General features: G+C 34.9%; 1 protein-coding gene and 1 long non-coding RNA gene across 3 annotated transcripts in view; one reads left to right on the top strand and one right to left on the bottom strand.

Annotated features, from left to right (window-relative positions):
- Positions 1-15089, bottom strand: part of LOC123871934 — a 218907-nt gene extending 203818 nt beyond the window's left edge. Inside the window, exon 1 of the long non-coding RNA XR_006797382.1 lies at positions 15064-15089. This is a non-coding gene — a long non-coding RNA (uncharacterized LOC123871934). The remainder of the gene's footprint in view (positions 1-15063) is intronic.
- Positions 1-20364, top strand: part of LOC123871922 (inactive rhomboid protein 1) — a 145481-nt gene that overhangs the window by 112310 nt on the left and 12807 nt on the right. For both annotated transcript variants that reach the window (XM_045915973.1, XM_045915972.1), the window contains exons 3-5: positions 3363-3534; positions 9087-9268; positions 17893-18057. In XM_045915973.1, the coding sequence (XP_045771929.1) occupies positions 3363-3534; positions 9087-9268; positions 17893-18057 (519 nt within the window). The remainder of the gene's footprint in view (positions 1-3362; positions 3535-9086; positions 9269-17892; positions 18058-20364) is intronic.

The following is a 20364-nucleotide window of genomic DNA, read 5'->3' as shown; positions in this document are numbered from 1 at the left end:
GAAATTTCAGTCATCTGAAACAGTTTTTCTTGTAATAATCCATATTAATTTTATTTTTGCAAAATTGCGTAGGCACGTTATATCGTAATGGAAGCGAAAATTTATGATGTTTCAATAATAATTCATGCTAACGACAATCGCAAATAAACTGAGCATAATAAGTCCGTAAATAGATACATAGGGTAGGTACATTAGGATGCTGGAGAAATAAACCGTGAATATTTTTTATTAGAGGATGCCCGCGGCTTCGCCCGGATTTTGGTTTTTTATTTCCCGTGGGAACTCTTTGATTTTCCGGGATAAAAGTAGCCTATGTCCTTCCCCGGGATGTATTCCAAGTCTGTACCAAATTTCATTAAAATCGGTTCAGCGGTTAGGCCGTGAAAACGTAGCAGACAGACAGACAGACGGACAGACAGACAGACACACTTTCGCATTAATAAGTATGGATATCTTCAGTCTCGAGGCAAAATATCATAATCGATCAATTTGTATGAATGGTTCACCTTAAACTTTAAAAAATTCAAATGTTAAATAGGTACGCTTATGTCTGGAGCTGTAAAAATTCTTATTTAGCAAACGAAATATTGAAAATAGAAATTGTTTTCGCTTTTATGAGCTCGCAAGGAGATCAAATAACACAAAGTAATAAGCTTAGGAATTGTTTCCATCGCATAACAGCTTTCATCTTGATTTTGTAAATACCCTTATCAGTTTTCTTAGATAAGTAATAATTTTTAGTAAAACAACTAGATTTTATTGCTTTTCTATAGGTTTGTTGCTTTTCAGGTTAGTCTTGCTTAAATACTTTATTCGATTAACATCTAGAGCCAGGTGAAAAAGAGTCTTCAAGTCCACGGATAGAAAATACCTTCAGAAAATAATCATTCAATAGTTATCTGAGTGTCACCAGCACTTTATCTATTGCACCTAGTAACGTAGTTGAATATAAACTTAATAATATAATTTAATTTATTTTAGTTTTTAATTTAATATTTTTTAGCTTGAATTTAGATTTAAATTTATTTTATAGAAATGTCAGTTATTATTATATCTAGTTCTGTATGTTGAAATATAATAAATAAAGTCAAAAAATTATAACAATATAACAATAGAATAATATTAATGAAACTGTTTACTTCAAGTTTGCTAGTAGTAGATTGTTGTTTACTTTTCTTAAAACGTGACTGTTCTATTAAAAGCAGAGCTTGGCAAATGTGAGCTTAATATTTAATACCAGCCTGACCTGCATTTTAGACGATCGAAATGAGGCCGTGCGAATTATAAAACAGGTTAATAGGCGGCTAAGGAAGGTAAAAAAGCGTGATTTTTGAGTAAAATATGAATTTTAATAACGGTCTGTATGTGGGCATTACTAGCTTGTTTTAAACATGTAATATTTTTATTAAGTTACATCGTTAGTCACTTGGGATCGGGTATTTTTAATAGCAATCATTTTACGGAAACTAAAGTGAAGTGAGGTAGTAGAGTGAAGGGATACGTTTCATATTTAAATTAAATTATACAGAAAATATTCAACAGTTACAATTACCCGTCAGGTGTGCATTTTGTAACTTCTACATAAAAATATATGATTATTTTGTCCATCGATATAGAAATAGAGCCTCGATAGCTCAACGGTTGAAGAGCGGACTGAATTCCGAAAGGTCGGCGGTTCAAACCCCACCCGTTGCACTATTGTCGTACCCACTCCTGACACAAGCTTTACGCTTAATTAGAGGGGAAAGGGGAAAAATTAAATTACTCATGATTAGCATGGCTAGTATTGTTATTAAAAAAAAAACTGATTATATCTGTTGCATTTACATGGTTTAAATAAGCTTATACACGTTATACGTAGGTATACGCTTAAATACAAGTTTGTTTTTGATTTCTTGTATCAGGTATACTCTCGAGAGTATGCTCAGGAACTTCACAACCTTGGCCCTCCTGCATATAGCTCTTCCAGCGACAAACTGCGATGAACGTTGGCACTATATACTTATACTTAAATGTGGTCGACATTTAATCTACTCGTACGAAACGTCTTGGAACCGCCTCGGTAGCGCAGTAGGCGGCTCGTACTAAGTCTCATAATACAGACAGAAACGTCTTTGCTCAACGTTTCAGACAAAATGCACAGATAATGTACAAATAGATGTACAGGTATGGAATGTTCTTCCGACGTCCGTGTTCCCTGCCACGTATAACCTAAGAAACTTCGTGGCAAGAGGGAATAAGCATCATTTAGGCAAGCGCGTTCTAACGTAGGCCTTTGTCATCAAGCGCAAGCCTATCTCGTAATAAAAGTTAAAAAAAATTGAACTTGAAATTGAATCAACATAAATATTAAACCTAGCGTAGGCACAAAAGCGTTAGAATTTTTTAAATCCCACAGTCATAGGTTTTCAAAGTAGATATTTCTATTGGCCCTTTTTTACTTTTTCTAATGTCCTTGAGTTGCTAGATTCCACCATATTTGAAGCAATGCGTACCGCATTTCAGTAACGTTTGCCATATGTGGAAATTCTGCATACCTACTCCGAATTCCGGGTAAATTCTTTATCGCTGTTGTGTAAAACTTCAATATTCTTTCATGTCTCTTTCACAAACTTTTTAGAAATTGTCTGTTTTCTATTTTTGTTCTTATTTGTTCATGCTCTAGATACGTTCTTTCGTCGTTTTAGTGAAGTTTTAGGAAAATTTCATTTAGAAATGGCTAAAAATGACATATTTTTTACTTTCTGCTGAGATGGATAATTTGATTCAATTTCTGGAAATCCATTGATCCAATCATTGATGACAACTTTGTAAATTGTATCTTTTTGTAAAACAAAAAAAAAATGTCTCCACAAAATTAATACCTTTTCAAGAGTATGAAAACCTAACCTACCTAATACCTAGGTCCTACCTACCTAATTCATGGGTTTGAATGGTTTTAGATTGATACCATACTGCAACTTATTATTTATTTATTTCATGTATACCCTAAATCGATTAATGGACGGAATGATACGCAACAATAGTAAACCTTAGTGGTTTTTTTGTTGTGTTAAAAGCAATTTGTAAAACATTCAATATTTGATAGTTAATAAAAAAAAAAAATGTAGGGCAAGTAGTATCTCTTATGATACACCAGTTCAGAATGCAGAGTTTAGGAAATGAAATTTAATAGTTTTTAAAAGATGTTTCTTGTTTCTGATGGGCCAAAACAGAATGTCTATCGATTTTCAAGATTTTCAAAAATTACCTATATGGTATTACAAGTTAAGCGACCTGTAGGATGTGCAATGTGTGGAGTGGGCATATAAATGTATGTATAGTTTTTTGTGCCAATAAGTAAAGTGTCAATTCATTTTCAGTATGTACGGAGCATCGGGTGCGGCACCGAGAGAGGCGCGGGGGCAAACGAGGGAGCGGCCCGACGTGCTACCCGCGCCGGCGCCGCTCGAGCCTCCCGCGCCCGCTCCTCCCCGCCCAGGGAAGGACAGTGTCGCACGGCTCACACTCACCGGACTTTCTTATGTTGTCACTGTGAGTACCTACACTATATTGCTTATACTTGTCATGTACAAGAGAACGGCCCGATGTGGTACCAGCGCTAGCGCCGCTCGAGCCAAGCTCGGAGGGAAGGACCGACCTCCTATTCTGGGGCCCGCACTTCTTTTTCGGAGCTATGTGAATTTTAAACAATTACAAATCATTTGCTTTAACGGAGTAAAAAAACGTCGTGATACGATGGGTTAAGATAATGATGATGAATGTTACTAAATATTATATCTGACTGATATAGCTAAGAACACTCTCGATCAAGCCACCTTTCAAACAAAAAAAACTAAATTAAAATCGGTTCATTCGTTTAGAAGCTACGATGCTACAGACAGATACACAGATACACACGTCAAACTTATAACACCCCTCTTTTTGGGTCGGGGGTTAAAAATAAGGTACGAATACACATAGCAAGATTAACAATTATTATTAAAAAAAATCTGAATCATTAAAAAGTAAACTAATATTATATGCTTACGGTGAGCGAACAAAGGTATCGAGTTCTCATTAAATTTGCAAATTCCGGGATACAAAATGATGCAAATGAAATTATTCGCTTATTCCATTTGTATTTAAATCTCGGCACAGGTAGCACAAAGAACGATAATAATTTGTGTTACCGTTTTTTACAAAATATAAAGTATTAATTATGCCATTTAAGTAAGAAATACATATCAAATTGTATAATTTTATCGATTCGTACTTATTTCTTTATTAAAGGCAGATATTATCTACCTGTCCTGCTTAAAAGCGCTATTATTCCTATTTTAGGTCGACCGCTGCTAAAATATTGTTGTTGTAGGCTAACTATTATATAAGACACTCCATAAATTGCTTTAATGTGACAAAATAAACCTGCACTTGCTGTGGCTACAGGTGCCTAATTTAGCTCTTAACCTACTTTCTGGTGGTTTAACATTAAAGAGTTGACCGAACGTTCTGAGAACTTGTAATAGAGTAACTTGTGTAACTCCGATAACAAGCAAGTTTTTTTTAAATATTAAGTACTTATAGTGAACTAATTTCAAACCCCTATTTTAACCCCTTAGGACTTGAATTTTCAATAATCTTTTCTTAGCAGATGTCTCTACGTCATAATAGCTATCTGCATGCCAAATTCCAGCCCGAGCCGTCCAGTAGTTTGAGCTGTGCGTTGATAGATCAATCAGGTACCTAGTCAGCTTTTCCTTTTGCATGTTTAGATTCAATTGATAAAATTGAAAATATTACACTAACACCTAAAGCCAGACTTATCTTTGCCCGCGTGGAATGGTGACAATAATACTGGCTACATTTTGGCACTGGATCAGCCAGGCTGATTCGTTGCGCAAAAAATAAGCCAGCCCTTCTGTCACCAGATGAGACTACTAAAATGAAAAGGAAAAGGCGAGTGACTGACTGACTAGACTACTATTTAAAAAAGTATTTTTTAAATGTTGGTACCTACTCCTTTGGTATTTATATGTACCTATATGTTAATATTTTTGGTTCCCTATTTACCTCTATCGTATCCATTTCGAAACTTCACTTGTATAAGAAGTTATGGGGCTCTAACGAACGGACTGACAGAGAAACATGCAGATGGACGGACAAAGTATGAATTTAGAATTCCAAATAAATTCCGAACAGTATTATCATTTAGTGAGAAGCTACCTATACTTAAAAATTAAATAAGTAGGTTTATTATAATAAAATTATACTTAGTAATATTTCTCTTTTAATAGACTTTATAGACATCGTTTAGTTTTGGTGTTCATCGCTTTACAAAGGCGACAGCATTGAACTGATATTGTAGTAAAATATTAAAATGCAAATTGTATTAACAAAAGGAAAACATAGAGCTTCCATTAAATTTTGCAACGCAATTTTCTAAGAAATTTCTTGCAATAAGTAAATGTTTTATGAAGTTGTATTCTTAAACACAATTGTTCAAGTTAAAAAGTATTTTCCTTATAGTATTTTATTACATAGGTAAGTAGATTACAATATCAATTTTTCTAATTGTTCTCCAACGTTTTTATCTTGAAAGCATATTATTGCTTTTTATGAATCTAGGGCGATACCTTTAACACACGTCATAGTAGTACATACAAATGTAGTTTGGTTCTCATTTGAATACTAACCAGTCAAACTCAATGAAATTAGCACGTTAGAATAAACACGTTCTAGAAACAAGTATCGTTGTTATGGGAAGTACTGGGGAGCGTGCTAGCCTTACTTCTCGTAACAGTATAATTTATTAGGGATAAAGAATTGAAAATAACCGATAAAAACCGGCCTAGTGCGAGTCCGACTCGCGCACTGAGAGTTCCGTACTCGGACATTTTTTTCTAACATATTGCACGACAAATCAAAAACTATCATACATAAAAATAAATAAAAATCTGTTATAGAATGTATACGTAAAGCACTTTCATATGATACCCCACTTGGTATAGTTGTCTTACTTAGAAAATTAAAACACATTTTAATTTTTTTTTAATGATATAACCAAAAATTCGCGGTTTTCAGGTTTATTCCTGTACTTGTGCTACCTAGACCTACCTACCTGCCAAATTTCATGATTTTAGGTCAACGGGAAGTACCCTATAGATTTCTTGACAGACACGACGGACGGACAGACAGACAACAAAGTGATCCTATAAGGGTTCCGTTTTTCCTTTTGAGGTACGGAACCCTAACAATCAACCGCGTTCTTAAAATAGGTTCACTATCGTATTCCTTCTGAACATTTTCTTCTGTTTTATGAGGCGAGTAGAACGTTTAACACATGGGTGTGATACCTAGTTTACTCGTTTGAGCTTTTATTCGATTTCTTGAACAATGTTATGATAATGCTCCCAATGTTAGAGTCCAAATTGAGGTAATGTCTTTTGTAAGAGCGTTGAACTCCGTCCGTACGAACTACTCAAGGATTCCAATTCGCTAAAGCGTTTCTTTATGTAATGTTACCTAGTTTTATCGATTCAAGCGAGATCTCGTTTTAAACGTCCTCAGCATGTGAGAAAAGCTTTTTCTCGTTTTAAAACCTTGTTACTATCTATAGGATAAGTGACGCTTTGATAGTATGTTAATTAATGGCCAACAATTAGGAATCAGGCGGTCGATTACGGCAGTTACTTAGTGAATGCGGTAAAATGACAGCTACATGTGACGATCACAATCATCTTTGATTCGCTGGCACTCTTTCGCTATTGGCTACAATACACTGTTGCTGCAAATGCCATAAAGTCAGCCAATCACAACATTTTCAGAATTTATCAACAGAACAAACTCAGGTGAATATTTAAAAAAACTAAATTAAAATCGGTTCATTCGTTTAGGCGCTACGAGGCCACAGACAGATACACAGATACACACGTCAAACTTATAACACCCCTCTTTTCGGGTCTGGGGTTAAAAATAATGAGTTAATAGAATTATGATGCAAATTGTAATTATTTTCTGATGTGGAAAGTCTCAATATGAATCATAAGTGTGATTTTTATCATTCTTAATTTTGTAAGTTATACCTACTAGTTATGTCATAAAGTTGTTATATTTGGGAAACAAATTATATCGATACATAAATGCTTGCTAAATATTTACATTTTATTGGAGACCGATCGAATAACAGTTTGATTGAATTACAGAGAATGTTTTAATTGATTTGCGTGCACTGGTAACCATTTTATGGCTTATTAATATTTTAATAATCATGATGCAATATTCGTAGCGAGTAAAATATATTTTTAATATTTAATGAATATAATTTATTCTGGCAATGATAGATAAGTACGTAGTTACGTACTTATCTATTATTGCTTTTCATTCCGAAAACTTGGATACGGTTTGCAGAAATTTTAGTACCGCACCATTTGCGCCAAGTTGCATAAATATTAGGAAAACAAAAGGGGAGAAGCGCATACGTTATTCCACGACTACACCCCTAATAATTTCTCATTTTAGTGGTCTCCAAAATATGCGACAGACGAATTAGGCTACCATATTTCCATGCAATAAATTATAAAAGCGATGTCTTTAGGGATCGAGTCGAGCGTTATGGCATCGTAAATAACATAGTCCGTGGTCGTGGCAATATCCCAGAAAGGAACTGTACGAAATACAGCCCCTTTTCTTAAGAGCAGAAAGCCTTAAAAATGGATTTACGGGGAGTACCTACAAAAATGCTTATATTAATTTACGACTTTTAGACTTATACTGGAATGTTGTTTGGTCGTGGATGACTTTTGTATGCACCTGAATAAAATATACTCGTAGCAACATAACTATTTTTTACTCTTTTATTCGTCGTCTTAATGTTTGTGCTTTGGGGAATATTCTGGTTTTTGTTAGGAAGAAGATTTCTGGAAATTCAGCAGTTGGCATTTTCGGTGGCTAGTATCCGTAATTTTTTTAAATCACCTCATGGATCTAGGAAGAAATAATTCTTATAACACCTTAAAGGTCTTTGTATCACCCACACAGTGTTACTTCCACAACTACACAAATCTTGTTTATTGAAAACTTTTCACTTGATAGTATCATTCCTAGAAGGGTTTATTCGTACTGCGCTCCAATCAAATTGATGTAGTAGTTTGGCTCTTATTTGAATACTTACCAATCAATGTAATTTTACAGAAAATTGGCAAGCCACAGTTATATAGGTTATAGAACGTGTCTAAAAGTTAGACCGAGTTTGATTGGTTAAAATTCATATGAGGACCAAACTACATTTGTATGGAGCGAGTGACGCAGAGTCCTCCGTTGCGATAGCGCAACGGGTAAAGGAGTGGATAAACTTAAAAAGTCGCCGCCCGGTTAGAATCCCACCCGTTGCACTTTTGGCGTACCTACTCCTAGCACAAGCTTTACGCTTAGTTGGAGTAGTTGAAGGGGAAAGGGAATATTGGTCAGTTTTTAGTCTGATAAACTTGGCTAATACAAAGTGTAACCAGAACGCTAGCAAAAACGAAGACAGTTGATAGTACTAATGATTACTGACAAGTGATAAGATTCCATAAAAACTACGAAAAAATATTAAAAATCTGTGTTTTTAAAAGTTCACAATATATTCCAAATCAAACATCTGACTGAAGCTAGAGGTCAACAAACGTTCCGCTAATAGATCACTCGAAGTCAGTACCGCGTCGTAGGTGGGGCATTGACCCGAGTTTTGCACGCTATACAATGCGGGTTTAAAAATACTAAATCACTAAGACTACAAGATAAGGCAAATGGTTATTGGCATTGGATTGTGTTAAAAGTATAATGATAACGGTAAGTTTTTGCTCCTAAAGTAAGTAAGTAGCTCCTAAACTAATGGACCGATTTTAATTTAGTTTTTTTTGTTTGAAAGGTTGCTTGATCAAGAGTTCTTAGATACAATCCAAGAAAATCGGTTCAGCCGTTTGTCAGTTATCAACTCTTTTCTAGTTACTGTAACCTTCCCTTGTAGGGGGTGTTATAAATAACTAAAATAAATATAATTTATACTTGTATATAAAAAAAAAATTTATACTTGTATATAAAAAAAAATGTATGTTTTCCATTAGGCGGTGACAAGACGATCGCGCCAGTCAACATCGGTGCAGTTGTCGCGTTCGTTTCGCGCCGCGGCGAGCAGTCCGCACGACGACGCCGACGTCGACGACGTGTTTTTCGCGCCGAAGGCGTTGAAGTCTCCCCTCAACCAACACCACCATGATGACGGCGACACCGTTGATGGAACCAAAGGGTAAGTAACACCAGCGTACTGTTAGGTCGGGGTGTCTCGGTGTTGGAGAAACTAACACGTAGTTCGATATACACCCCGTTTATTTAATGTCTTGATCACACAGTCACTTTAGTACTCGGATTATACGCGCGGAATCCTAGCGAAGGGTCTATTGAGCCGGAGTCTCTTCCCAGTCTTTCTCTGAGTCCAACCGGCAGGCAAAAACCGGGTCCGAAGTTTTTGCAGATAGGACTGAAGAACTGAGATCTAACTTGGTTTGTCCAAATGTATCGTTTTTAAAGGCCCCATACTGCTGATTGATTATTTGGTGTCAATCTGGAAATAGCAAGGCAGCAATATGTGGCCTAGGCTAGGGTTATAACAGTACGAGTGGTCTCGCCACGGATAAAGTTATACCCGTGATAACACGGCACATAAGTACCTCTAAGCGGTATTTCTATTTAATTCGAATGAGAAGGAACTAAGAAATTCAGACTACATAACGAACTAGAAGTAAGTAGATGCAATATGATGTGTCCGAACTAGGAATAGGAATTCCGCCTAGAGATATATTTTTGATAAGTATAATATTTTCAAAGGATTTTTGAAGACTTAGATATTATGTAATCGTTATACATTATTATATCTTATCCAAATATTTTTCCCTGTAAACCGCAATTTTCAATTGACAGTTTGACTGTTGACTGAGTTGACACTAAGAAACTATGATGGTTCTCCCATTCTTGGTTTGAACGCATTACATCTAGCTTACCTACTTTTCTTCGGTAGAAAATTAAGAACCGTTCTCTTTTCGACGTAGCTGTTTTCGCCTCTGTCCGCCTCTAGCACTCTCTTTCAATTGCTTGTAGGATTCGTATTCAACCTCCTTACTACTTAACTGCCATAAAATCCATCCACAGAATTAACCCGCTACTCCGTCTTACGTTATATTATATTGTTTTTAATTAAACCATATCGTCCAAACTGATAGATCAAAATAACTGCCTAATGCGCCATAACACTTTTGGTCAGGCTCAAAGGTTTCTATTGATTAAATACCACCCCAAGGCTTGGACGATAAAATTTATTGCCATTTCATCCCTTATCATGGATAAACTATCGATAAGAAGGTTTATTAGATGGGATTAGCATCGAGGCTATAAAAGTCCTCAGGGACATTTACTTATATAATGCGGCTTATTAAAGAAACCGGGATAGAATTTTGGTCGACTTCACATTTTATATTAGGATTTATTTTTAGGAAACAAAAAGTTTCCTGTGATTTTGCACATAGGTAGGTACCTACAACTGCACAGTTTATTTTGAGAATTACACAGCCGCACCGCAGCATTGCTGAGCTAAAATATTCAAGACTAGAGGATGCCCGCGACATCGTCCGCGTGGATTTAGGTTTTTAAAGATCTCATCGGAACTCTTTGATTTACCGGGTATATAAGAGTTGCCAATGTCAATTACAAGGATGCAAGCTACCTCAGCACCAAATATAATACAAATCAGTTAAGCGGATGGGTCTATAGGAATCTCGCGGGAACTGTTTGATTTTCCTGGATAAAAAGAATTTCAAATTAAAAAAAAAAACATAATTAAAATTTTAGATTTCATGGGCTTAATTATGATTTATATGATAATATGATGGTAACTACCTTATTTATTTCAACTCACGATGTATAATCTATACTAATAAATAAAATTGGAGTGTCTGTCTGTAATTTCGAAATAACTACCTCATATTAAGCTCATATGGTTATTTGAACGATACCAATACTGAATCACACGTTTTTAAAATTTTTGTCTGTCTGTCTGTCTGTTTGAAAAGGCTAATCTTCGGAACGGCTGGACCGATTTTGACGGGGTTTTCACAGACAAGTAGAGAATTGACCAGGGTGTAACATAGGCTACTTTTTTAACCAACTTTCAAAAAGGGAGTTGTGTTTTTCTACCTATGTACACTTAAAACTCCGAGATTTCTGAACCGATTTGCGTCATTTCTTTTTTAATCGATAGAGGAACTTCGCGACATTGTTTCATAAAAAATTTGGAGTCTAACTCCTCAATCCTAATGCTGCAGGGGATCTGACCAATCCACGCGGGTGAAGCTGCGGGCATCAGCTAGTGTAATAATAAATTTGAGAATATATTATGAAAATAATTAGGTATAAGGCACTTGTCATCAGTTTAAAAAAATGTGCATGTTCTTACCGTAGCTGCGCGTTATAAAAGACTTGAGAAGACTGCTTCGTCGTATTTTTAATTAAAAATCTTCAATCTTCAACTTATAAACCTTTGTAAAGTTAAAATTTTTTCATCTCCGCGAATTTAGAGATTTATTTCTGGCGTTCTGTTATTCTTCTCTTTGATAAAAACGGTGCAATAAGAAAGGAACAGGTTTGTTAAAACTTTGAACGTTAAATTTTAAAAATAATACACCTACAAATACTATCACATTGTTATTTTTGTGTTAGTTACTCGTAATTGAAACATCTTCACTTCCGTCGGAATTTCATAAAAAATCAGTCATATATGTCTAGCTGATATCTACATTATAAACGGAAAATAAGCAAAATTTCAGCTTTCTAGGTCCAAGGGTTAGGGTTGGGCGTTGATAAGACAGTCAGTGAGTCAAGATTTTTCTCTTTATAATCAGTAGATGTAAAGTTAGGGCAACTAATTCTCAGGGTGAGATCTATAGAGCACACTCTGAATTTGCTTAGACATAAGACAGAGTTAAAACGAGACAGATGTATATCTCTCACACAAATCTGTCTCGTTTTAACTCAATCTTAAGCTTAAGCAAAGTCGAAGTGCGCCCTATAAATCTCACCCTTGGTGTAATTGCAGAGATTTTTTAGCCTTTATGACTTATAGATAGGTCTGGTGTTCTCAGGCTCTTAGACCATACAATTTTTTTTTGCTCGATGTCATTCAGGTCAAGCTGTATTTCGGATGTTTCATGTGCATCTCGATCCAATAAAATTTGGAAAGTCTAAACTCTCTATTACAATCCCTTATTTTGAACTAAAAGTTTCATCAATTTCTAATGAGTATTTTTCCGTGATGCTCGCTCGTATAAATAAATACTCTACTTAAGTACCTACTTAGGTACCTACTATCAAACACTAGCTTCTCCTTTCAGCAAAGGTTGCCTGGTAGAGATTGCTCTAAGCAATAAGGCCGCCTTTGCACGCAATTGTTTTTTCTGTTTTTCTTCTTTCTGTGTTGTATTCCTTTACATGTCTTTTTTTTGTGCAATAAAGTCTTTCTATCTATCTATCTATCTACTTACCTTAAAGTTATGATTTCGGAACCTAGTAGGAACTCAAAAAATATGAATGAGAAATAATATCTTATTAAAACAGATCTAATAACGATTTTTAGACCTTGTATAGCGTTCGTTAAAAGAATAAAATTGGAGAGTATTGAATTTATTTTTATCCAATTCAATTTAACAATGTTGAAGTCTTATTGCTTAGCTATAAAAAAGGACAGACAAGTCTGAATTTATTACGATTTTACCTACCTACTGGTTATAAAATTCGAAGTGGGTGGTTGGGTATTTTTCACCTTTGTAGGAGATTCCTTAACATTAATATTATACAAGTATCAATAACTTCAAGAGGGTTCATTTAATTAACAAAAACCATCACAATACTAACTTTTTATGAACTGATTTATTAGTCAGAGATCAATTCTATAAGTGTAAATAAATACAAAAGCGTCTTGAAGCGGCCCTATTTTTACATAAATTTGTTTTATTTCCCGAAAGCATAAGTTAATATAAATTTATTTAGTTGACAATTATCTACTTTACAAAACCATATAAATCTAAATATATTTATTAAAAAGAAAAGTCCTTATTCGCTGACTGACTCTTCAACGCCTAGTCTAAACCTTGGACCGAGAAAGCAAAAATAAAAATAAAAAAAGATTCCGACGAATTGAGAACCTCCTCCTTTTTTTGAAGTCGGTTAAAAAGCATTGAGGTAGGATTTTTGAAATTTCCACGAAATAGGGAAAAGAGAAGTTATATTTTTGCCAAGCAACGCCCCGAGATATCGCTATATCTACACTACAATATCATACCATATACCAGAAAAACTTAAAAAAAAAAATAATTTGGGCATTTGCGTAGGTGAATCCGACTTCTAAAGTCTTTATATTTAGAATGTCATGCCCATTTATACTCGGTTTGCGGTTTCTAAATTGTACAAGTTTTTTTTGATAAATGACGCTATTTATGTATTCCTCGCTAAAATAATTCACAAAAACTTTATTTGAAATCTAAAATACTGTGAGAATTGTATTACCGCTTTTAAGAGCTACATTGATATCATAGTCGTAATCTGAACGAACATACACTATTGCACATAGAGACAGAGTAATTATTTATTAGTCAAATAGCTAAATTTTTCAAATGTTTGTCGTATTTAACTTGAATTAAAATACTAAGGTACCTATAGGTATAGAATTAGAAATTAGAACTTTCAAAATGTAAATGGCTTAAAAACTAATTATAATATACCTTTTAGCAGTTTATTTAACTACTAAAAGGTACAGAAGAACGAGTACAAATGAAAATAGTGTCTTTACTTTGTGTTACAAAACTGGCCAAGTGCGAGTCGAGTGTGCGAGATAATAGTTTTTGATTTAGCGTGCAAAATGTCAAAAAAATACCATATCATACCCGAGTACGGAAGACTCGCACTTGACCGGTTTTTATAGAATAGACAGTCTAACTCTAAATATAATATCTCGAACTGTTATTGAGCCATTTTACTTTTATCAAAAGAATCATGAGAGAATTGTAGCAAACGAATACCTACCTATTGTAAATTTATTTTCATAGTATTAGCATAATTTTGTTATACAGACTTCTTTAGTTGTACTTATTATATTATTTTATCTGTAGTAGCTGTTACAAATTAAATTACTTACAAATAGAAATAAAAGACACTATATTGTTACAAATATTTTATTATTAAGAAATTTTATAATAAAATTTTATATTTGACCGCTGAGGTAACCTTTGAAGGAGACTGTTCGGTAACATTTTTTGCAGGGTTAATTGCTTCGTTGAAAGCACTAATAAGAAGTAACCCCTGGCGTGCTCCCTAGTGCTTTTCATTCAAACGTAGTTTGTTTCTCATTTGAATATTAAACAATCCAACTCAATGAAATATAGCCACGTTCTAGAAAGTCCGAAACTACATATTTCTAGAAAAAACATCTATGAATATCAAATTCTTCGAAATTTAGGTAGGTACTAAATTGCTTTTCATTCATTAGACTGTAATTTGTATGCGTCGTCTGCTAGACATAGGCACTATATATAGGCATATTGGAGAGCACGCAATCACAAAAGGCTACTGACTTTCCTCATTCACTTACTTCCCTCCACCTTCTTTAGATCATTAGTTCCGCAGGTTGGAGGTCGTCCCACACTGTTCTGACCTGCGGGGTGATTCACTAACTCAGTGTCTAACACCGAATGATAGCCACTGAGGTTGGTTGGCTCTACATTGCTGCTTCACTGAGTGATATTAAAATATTTTTCGTAGAAAACCTCTAATGGATTAAAAAATGAGCTTTGGTGGCTATCATTCGGTGTTAGGCACTGCATTAGTGAATCGCCCCTCTGGTTCTTACTGATATGTGACCTTCACTTCAAGACGTCTGCATTTAGCGGCCATTGGTTTAACTAATTTGCTAATTCTCTATGCTAAGTCGATTAATTTGGTTCTCCACCGGGTTTCCTCGTCGCTGATTGTATTTAAGTAATAAGTAAAAAAACACCTAACATAGCTTGCTGAGCGACTTTAAAATGCCGTAACTTGATAAACATAAAGTGAAATATCTTAAAAAGATTAAAGATGGTCAGTTAAATATATTTACAGTTTAAGATAAGAGAGTATAAAGGAATGCGGAAACGCAGGTTTATAACATTGTTTCGAAGGTTACCCAATTTTAGGCAGGCATTAGAAGTTGTACGTTAATATTCAACAAACTTTCAAGTGAGTTACGTCGAAATCTGGTTGAAGTTGAAGCGAAGTCAATAATTGCGCCCCGGTTTCAAGCAGGCGTCGTATTATAGCATAATGTTTCGCTAACTTAATACATAGACGTCTCTAACCACGTAGATTACTTACACATTTTTATTTCCGTGTCAGTCATTCTAATTCCTCTTTTGCCTTCTTCTTCTTTTTGTTCTTTATCCCAGGCTATGTGGGGCTGGCACAATATGTATTTTTCTTCCGCTAACTTCTGTCATACATCAGTGCATTTTCCACCCTTTTTATACACATATCCTCATTCACGCAATCCATCCACATTTTTTTGGCCGTCCTCTCCTCTTTTTTCTTCCCACATGCATATTTAACATTCTTCTAGTTACATGATGTAATTCCTCTTTTGTAAACATTTAAAAAGATTAACTATCTATTATTATTACGTACGTACCTACTTATGGAACAGTGTTAAAACCACTGTTCTACAGAGAAAAGATTATTATTTATTGTGAAGCTCGCTTTAGTAGCATTTTTCTTAATTTTTATTGAGTTATATTTTAAAGTTAGATACTTACTCCTTTTATACTGTGTTACCATAGACCTATAATACTCTGGACGTATTACATAGCAAATTAGTATCTAATGCTCCTTTCAATTAATTAATAAAACACATTCGTCTTTTAGCTTGAGGTTATTCAATTTCAAATTCATATCACGTTTCACGTTATGTTCACATTAGGTAAGTACCTACTATAAAGTTGAAGTTCAATCATCTTTTAAGAACTGTTTTCATTTTATATTTTAGACCTTTTGACGAAATTGAAGTTCGGTCTCATATAATATTATATTTGTAAGAATTTAAGGCCTCAATTTCGTGACCCGCACTCTACCTAAGTTTATTATATGCTCTATGTTAGCACTCTAAAAATATTTCGTTTTACTACTCTGTAACTGGCAGATTAATAAAATATTACCTGAATACATGAAAGAGTGAGCTAGGCTAAAAGGCTCTAAATAATTCCTATCGAGTGAAGTGAAAATTGACGCTCACTTTCATTAAAATCTCTATCAAGTCATAGCATATCTGACAGATGTAATATATCAGTTTGCCCAAATCTCTCTGACATGGGTCTTTGACGTTGATTTTGGAGCGCCACTTTGAATAGTAGATTAAATAAGAGGAACTAACACGGACTTACACTAATACAATAAGCTGTATTGCGATGCGATTACCGATATGTTTTTGAAGGAACTTTATTTTCGCCATTTTGGTGCTAGACGCACATCTAACTTTTCAGAGTTATCTGTGTTTTACGCAATTAAATATCACTTGCTTTAACGGCGATGGAAAACATCGTGAGGAAACCTGCATGTCTGAGAGTTCTCCATTATGTTCTCAAAGGTGTGTGAAGTCTGCTAATCTTCACTTGGCCAGCATGGTGAACCACAGCTGAAATCCCTCTCACTCTGAGAGGAAATCCGTGATCAGCCCCCGATTGTGTAAGAAAAACGTATTCATGGATCGTTATCGTTAAGAAATTCGACCCTTTGATTGGTTCATTCGCCGTTTACTTTTTTCACAGCCAATCAAAGGGCAGAATTTCTTGACGATAATAGTTACCGTTATCGATACGATACGATAACGGTAACTATTATCGATACGATACGATAACGGTAACTATTATCGTCAAGAAATTCTGCCCTTTGATTGGCTGTGAAAAAAGTAAACGGCGAATAAACCATTGGATACATTTTTCTTACACAATCGCGGGGCTGTGCACAGTTGGGCCGGCGCGGCGATGTGTTGATCATGATGATGATTAAATTTTACTATAAGCTGCTATATAATATTCATACGTATACTAAGTAAAATTATCCAAACAACATAAATTTTAGAGCTCTACTCGTAGAAAATACAACATCTGTAGGTACCAACAACATATGTACCTACATTCAGCCAAGTGTTTACAGACAAAAGCCTATGTTTCGTGTGAATAGAATTGGATAGCTTTGTTGGGTCCAAAGGAGCCGAACTCATAAACGAGTTAACTATTGTCATGTCTAGTTCTATAGGTTCTAATACATTCGATTGTCCTATGTAGATATCTGACTGTCCAATTGTGAACAACGGGTGATACTTACCTGCTTCATGCATGGATACATAATATTATATCGTGGTATAAGTAAGTTTTATTATTTGGGGGCTAGATTTATATTAAGCTTTGGTCTACTTCAAGTCCTTTAAGTTGCTGACAATCAGCTATCTGTCAGTTATTCCCTTGTCTTCGACTTTTCTAGGATGATAGTAATTGGATATCTAGGGACTTAATACTCATAACACGTCTTATCAACAAGAACTTCAGAGGTCTCCAAACTTTTTAGCCTAAGGATCACACAGTTTAAAGAGCCAAGATTTATCTAGGAACATTTGATAGCTTATTGTTTTACACTGCAAAAAAGGCAAATCTGTATACAACATGCAACATTTGCCTTTTTAGCGGATTATAGCAAATTAAACTTTTGATTCTTTGTATATCATGGACTTCCGCAAAGTAGCGCCTGCTTCTATACAATATACACTTATAAACAAACTTTGACTCATTTCTTTCTATATTTTTACAGAGCCCGGTCGCCGATCGGGTCTTCCAGTGTGGAGTATAGAAGACCAGAACGGAGCGTGTCCTGGGGAGCAGGGGGCATCCGTATCCATACTCCCATGCTCGAACCTTTAGCAGACAATTCAAATAGAAGGCAGTTTGGAATGGGCGTTGTTGGAAGATTTTTCAGGTAAGCGTACTCTTTGCGTTGTTCATTATCAAGGATCTACTAGACTGTTATTACTGTCTACTACTACTACTACTTAGGATCTACTAGAATATTACACTATACTCTTTCTATTCTTTTCCAACTGTCATGTCTAAGGCTGAGGTCTTCAAACCGTACCTACTTGACTTTGTCCAGAATTTACTTAGAGCTTAAACGAGACTAGATTTATGAGATACATGCACTGACCTCTATTAATATACGCTGGACCTGCGATTGTCGACCTTTTTTGAAACAACTTGATTTTTGCCTAAACGTTAGTGGTGAAATATGTGTCAAAAGAGCATCAACACCAAAACCGTTTGACACAGTGTCAATCTTAAATCTCAGTACACCAGGTGGGTTGCATCAAATCAGTACATTAAAAAAAACCTGTCATTTCGTATGGCATACGTCTTCCAGCGTACTCGTAGGTATATTATGTCCATTTCAGTACAAGTAATATAAATAACAACTGAATGACTAGGATCCCTACATCAGCTGAGAAAACAGTTGATAATCCTGACACGGTTTAACAGATTTTCATCAAACCGAGGCATCATTTCGATCAAACAGACTTTCGAATAAAAGAAACCGCATTCGAAATCGTTCATTTGAGCTCTACAATGCCACAGAGAGACACACAGAACCACACGTTAATCTATTTTTTTTTAAATAGTGAGCAAACGAGCGGGCGGGTCACCCGATGTTAAGTGATTACCGCCGCCTATGAACATTTGCAGTACCAGTAAAACTTAAAGTTTTAACACCTCTTTATTTGTGTAGACAAAAAAAAAGAACAACGCTCAAGCATAATCAGTACGACAAAGCATTCTCGTAGCTTTTTCACGACACAGTTTGGCAACGCCTTGTAAATCTATAAAAAGTAGATAGGGATGTTCCTATAAAGTTAAATGTTCCTTGAATAGATACATCCTCTAAAAAAATAATGCACCATTTCAGTGGCAATAACAGCTTGTTATTAATATTTCCGCAGCAAAACGAATAAAAATAGGAACAAGTATTGATTTTTTTGTGTGAATATGTATGCAGCGAGGTCATTTTGTATTCTACCTACCTACTTAGTCGCAAGCCACTTAAACACTTCATGATCACGTATCTAAATTGCAAGTTCATTATGCAATCAATATTCCCGAGGGATAAACGAATGATTATTGCAAGGAAGCGTCTTCAAAGTTAGTTAGTATAATGATTTACAGGGCTCTCTCCGTCACTCGTTTCATACAATCCTAGTTCCAATTTCATTTGAATATTAAGCAACCAAAGTCCATGAAATTTTGCAGACATATTCTAGAAACTAATATCTGTGTCTGTGGTGTTTTAGATTTTTCAAAAAATATGTAGTTTTAAAATTACAGGGGCTCAAAGATTTGTATGTAAATTTTTAAGACCGCGTAACTTTGAAACCGAAAATTTTAACAGAAATCTGGAAAACCACAGACATAGATATTAGTTTTTAGAATATATCTGCATAATTTCATGGACATTGGTTGCTTAATATTCAAATGCAATTGGAACTACGATTGTATAAAACGAGTGACGGAGAGAGCCCTGTTAAGTAAGTGGTGGTGTTACTGATTGACTGATCCCAAAAATGTATAGCTTAACTAAACGTGTTTGTTAGTTTAGACTACTTTTTATACTGGAAAATCAAAGAGTTTCCATGGGATTTTTGAAAACTTAAACCCACTCGGTCGAATTTGCAGGCATCAGCTATTATTAAGTTCCTCCGTCGTTCTGTATTCCTTTTTAATTTTCATTCTTCGAAGTACATATTCAGCGATACCTAAAGGAATTTAGAAAACGAATACAAAAATCTGTTTTAAATTTCATAACTTGCTTCATTTTCTTTACGGCACGGAAGATATTGTAATGTATTCTTTGAACACGGAAAACTTCTGCTGTTATTTGTGAATTTTATAAATAATGAAAAGTTTCTGAGCTTTAGAACAAAGCGACTTGTAATTTGTTTTAAAGATAATATATAAATGTGTTGGCATTAGATACCTTTAAATTGAATTTTTATAAAAATACTGTTAGCCTATCTACTAGGGTGGAGCGAAAAAAAAAAAATTGGTTCTGAGTGATCTAATAGTGAAAAAATAGTGCCTTTTAGACTCAAAATAATCCATGCAAAATATTATTTGATTTGATCTACAGTAACAGCCTCCGCAACATCGTTTAATTTTTTAAAAAGTCGATTTTCAGGCTCCATTTTGACGACATGTAAATGCACGAAATTTTAATAAACAGACCTATTTATCTCCAGAA

The sequence above is a fragment of the Maniola jurtina genome, chromosome 14, assembly GCF_905333055.1.
Source record: "Maniola jurtina chromosome 14, ilManJurt1.1, whole genome shotgun sequence".
In the NCBI taxonomy this organism is placed as follows: Eukaryota; Metazoa; Arthropoda; class Insecta; order Lepidoptera; family Nymphalidae; genus Maniola; species Maniola jurtina.
The sequence above is the reverse complement of the archived record's forward strand: the minus strand, read 5'-3'. Positions and strand labels throughout refer to the sequence as shown.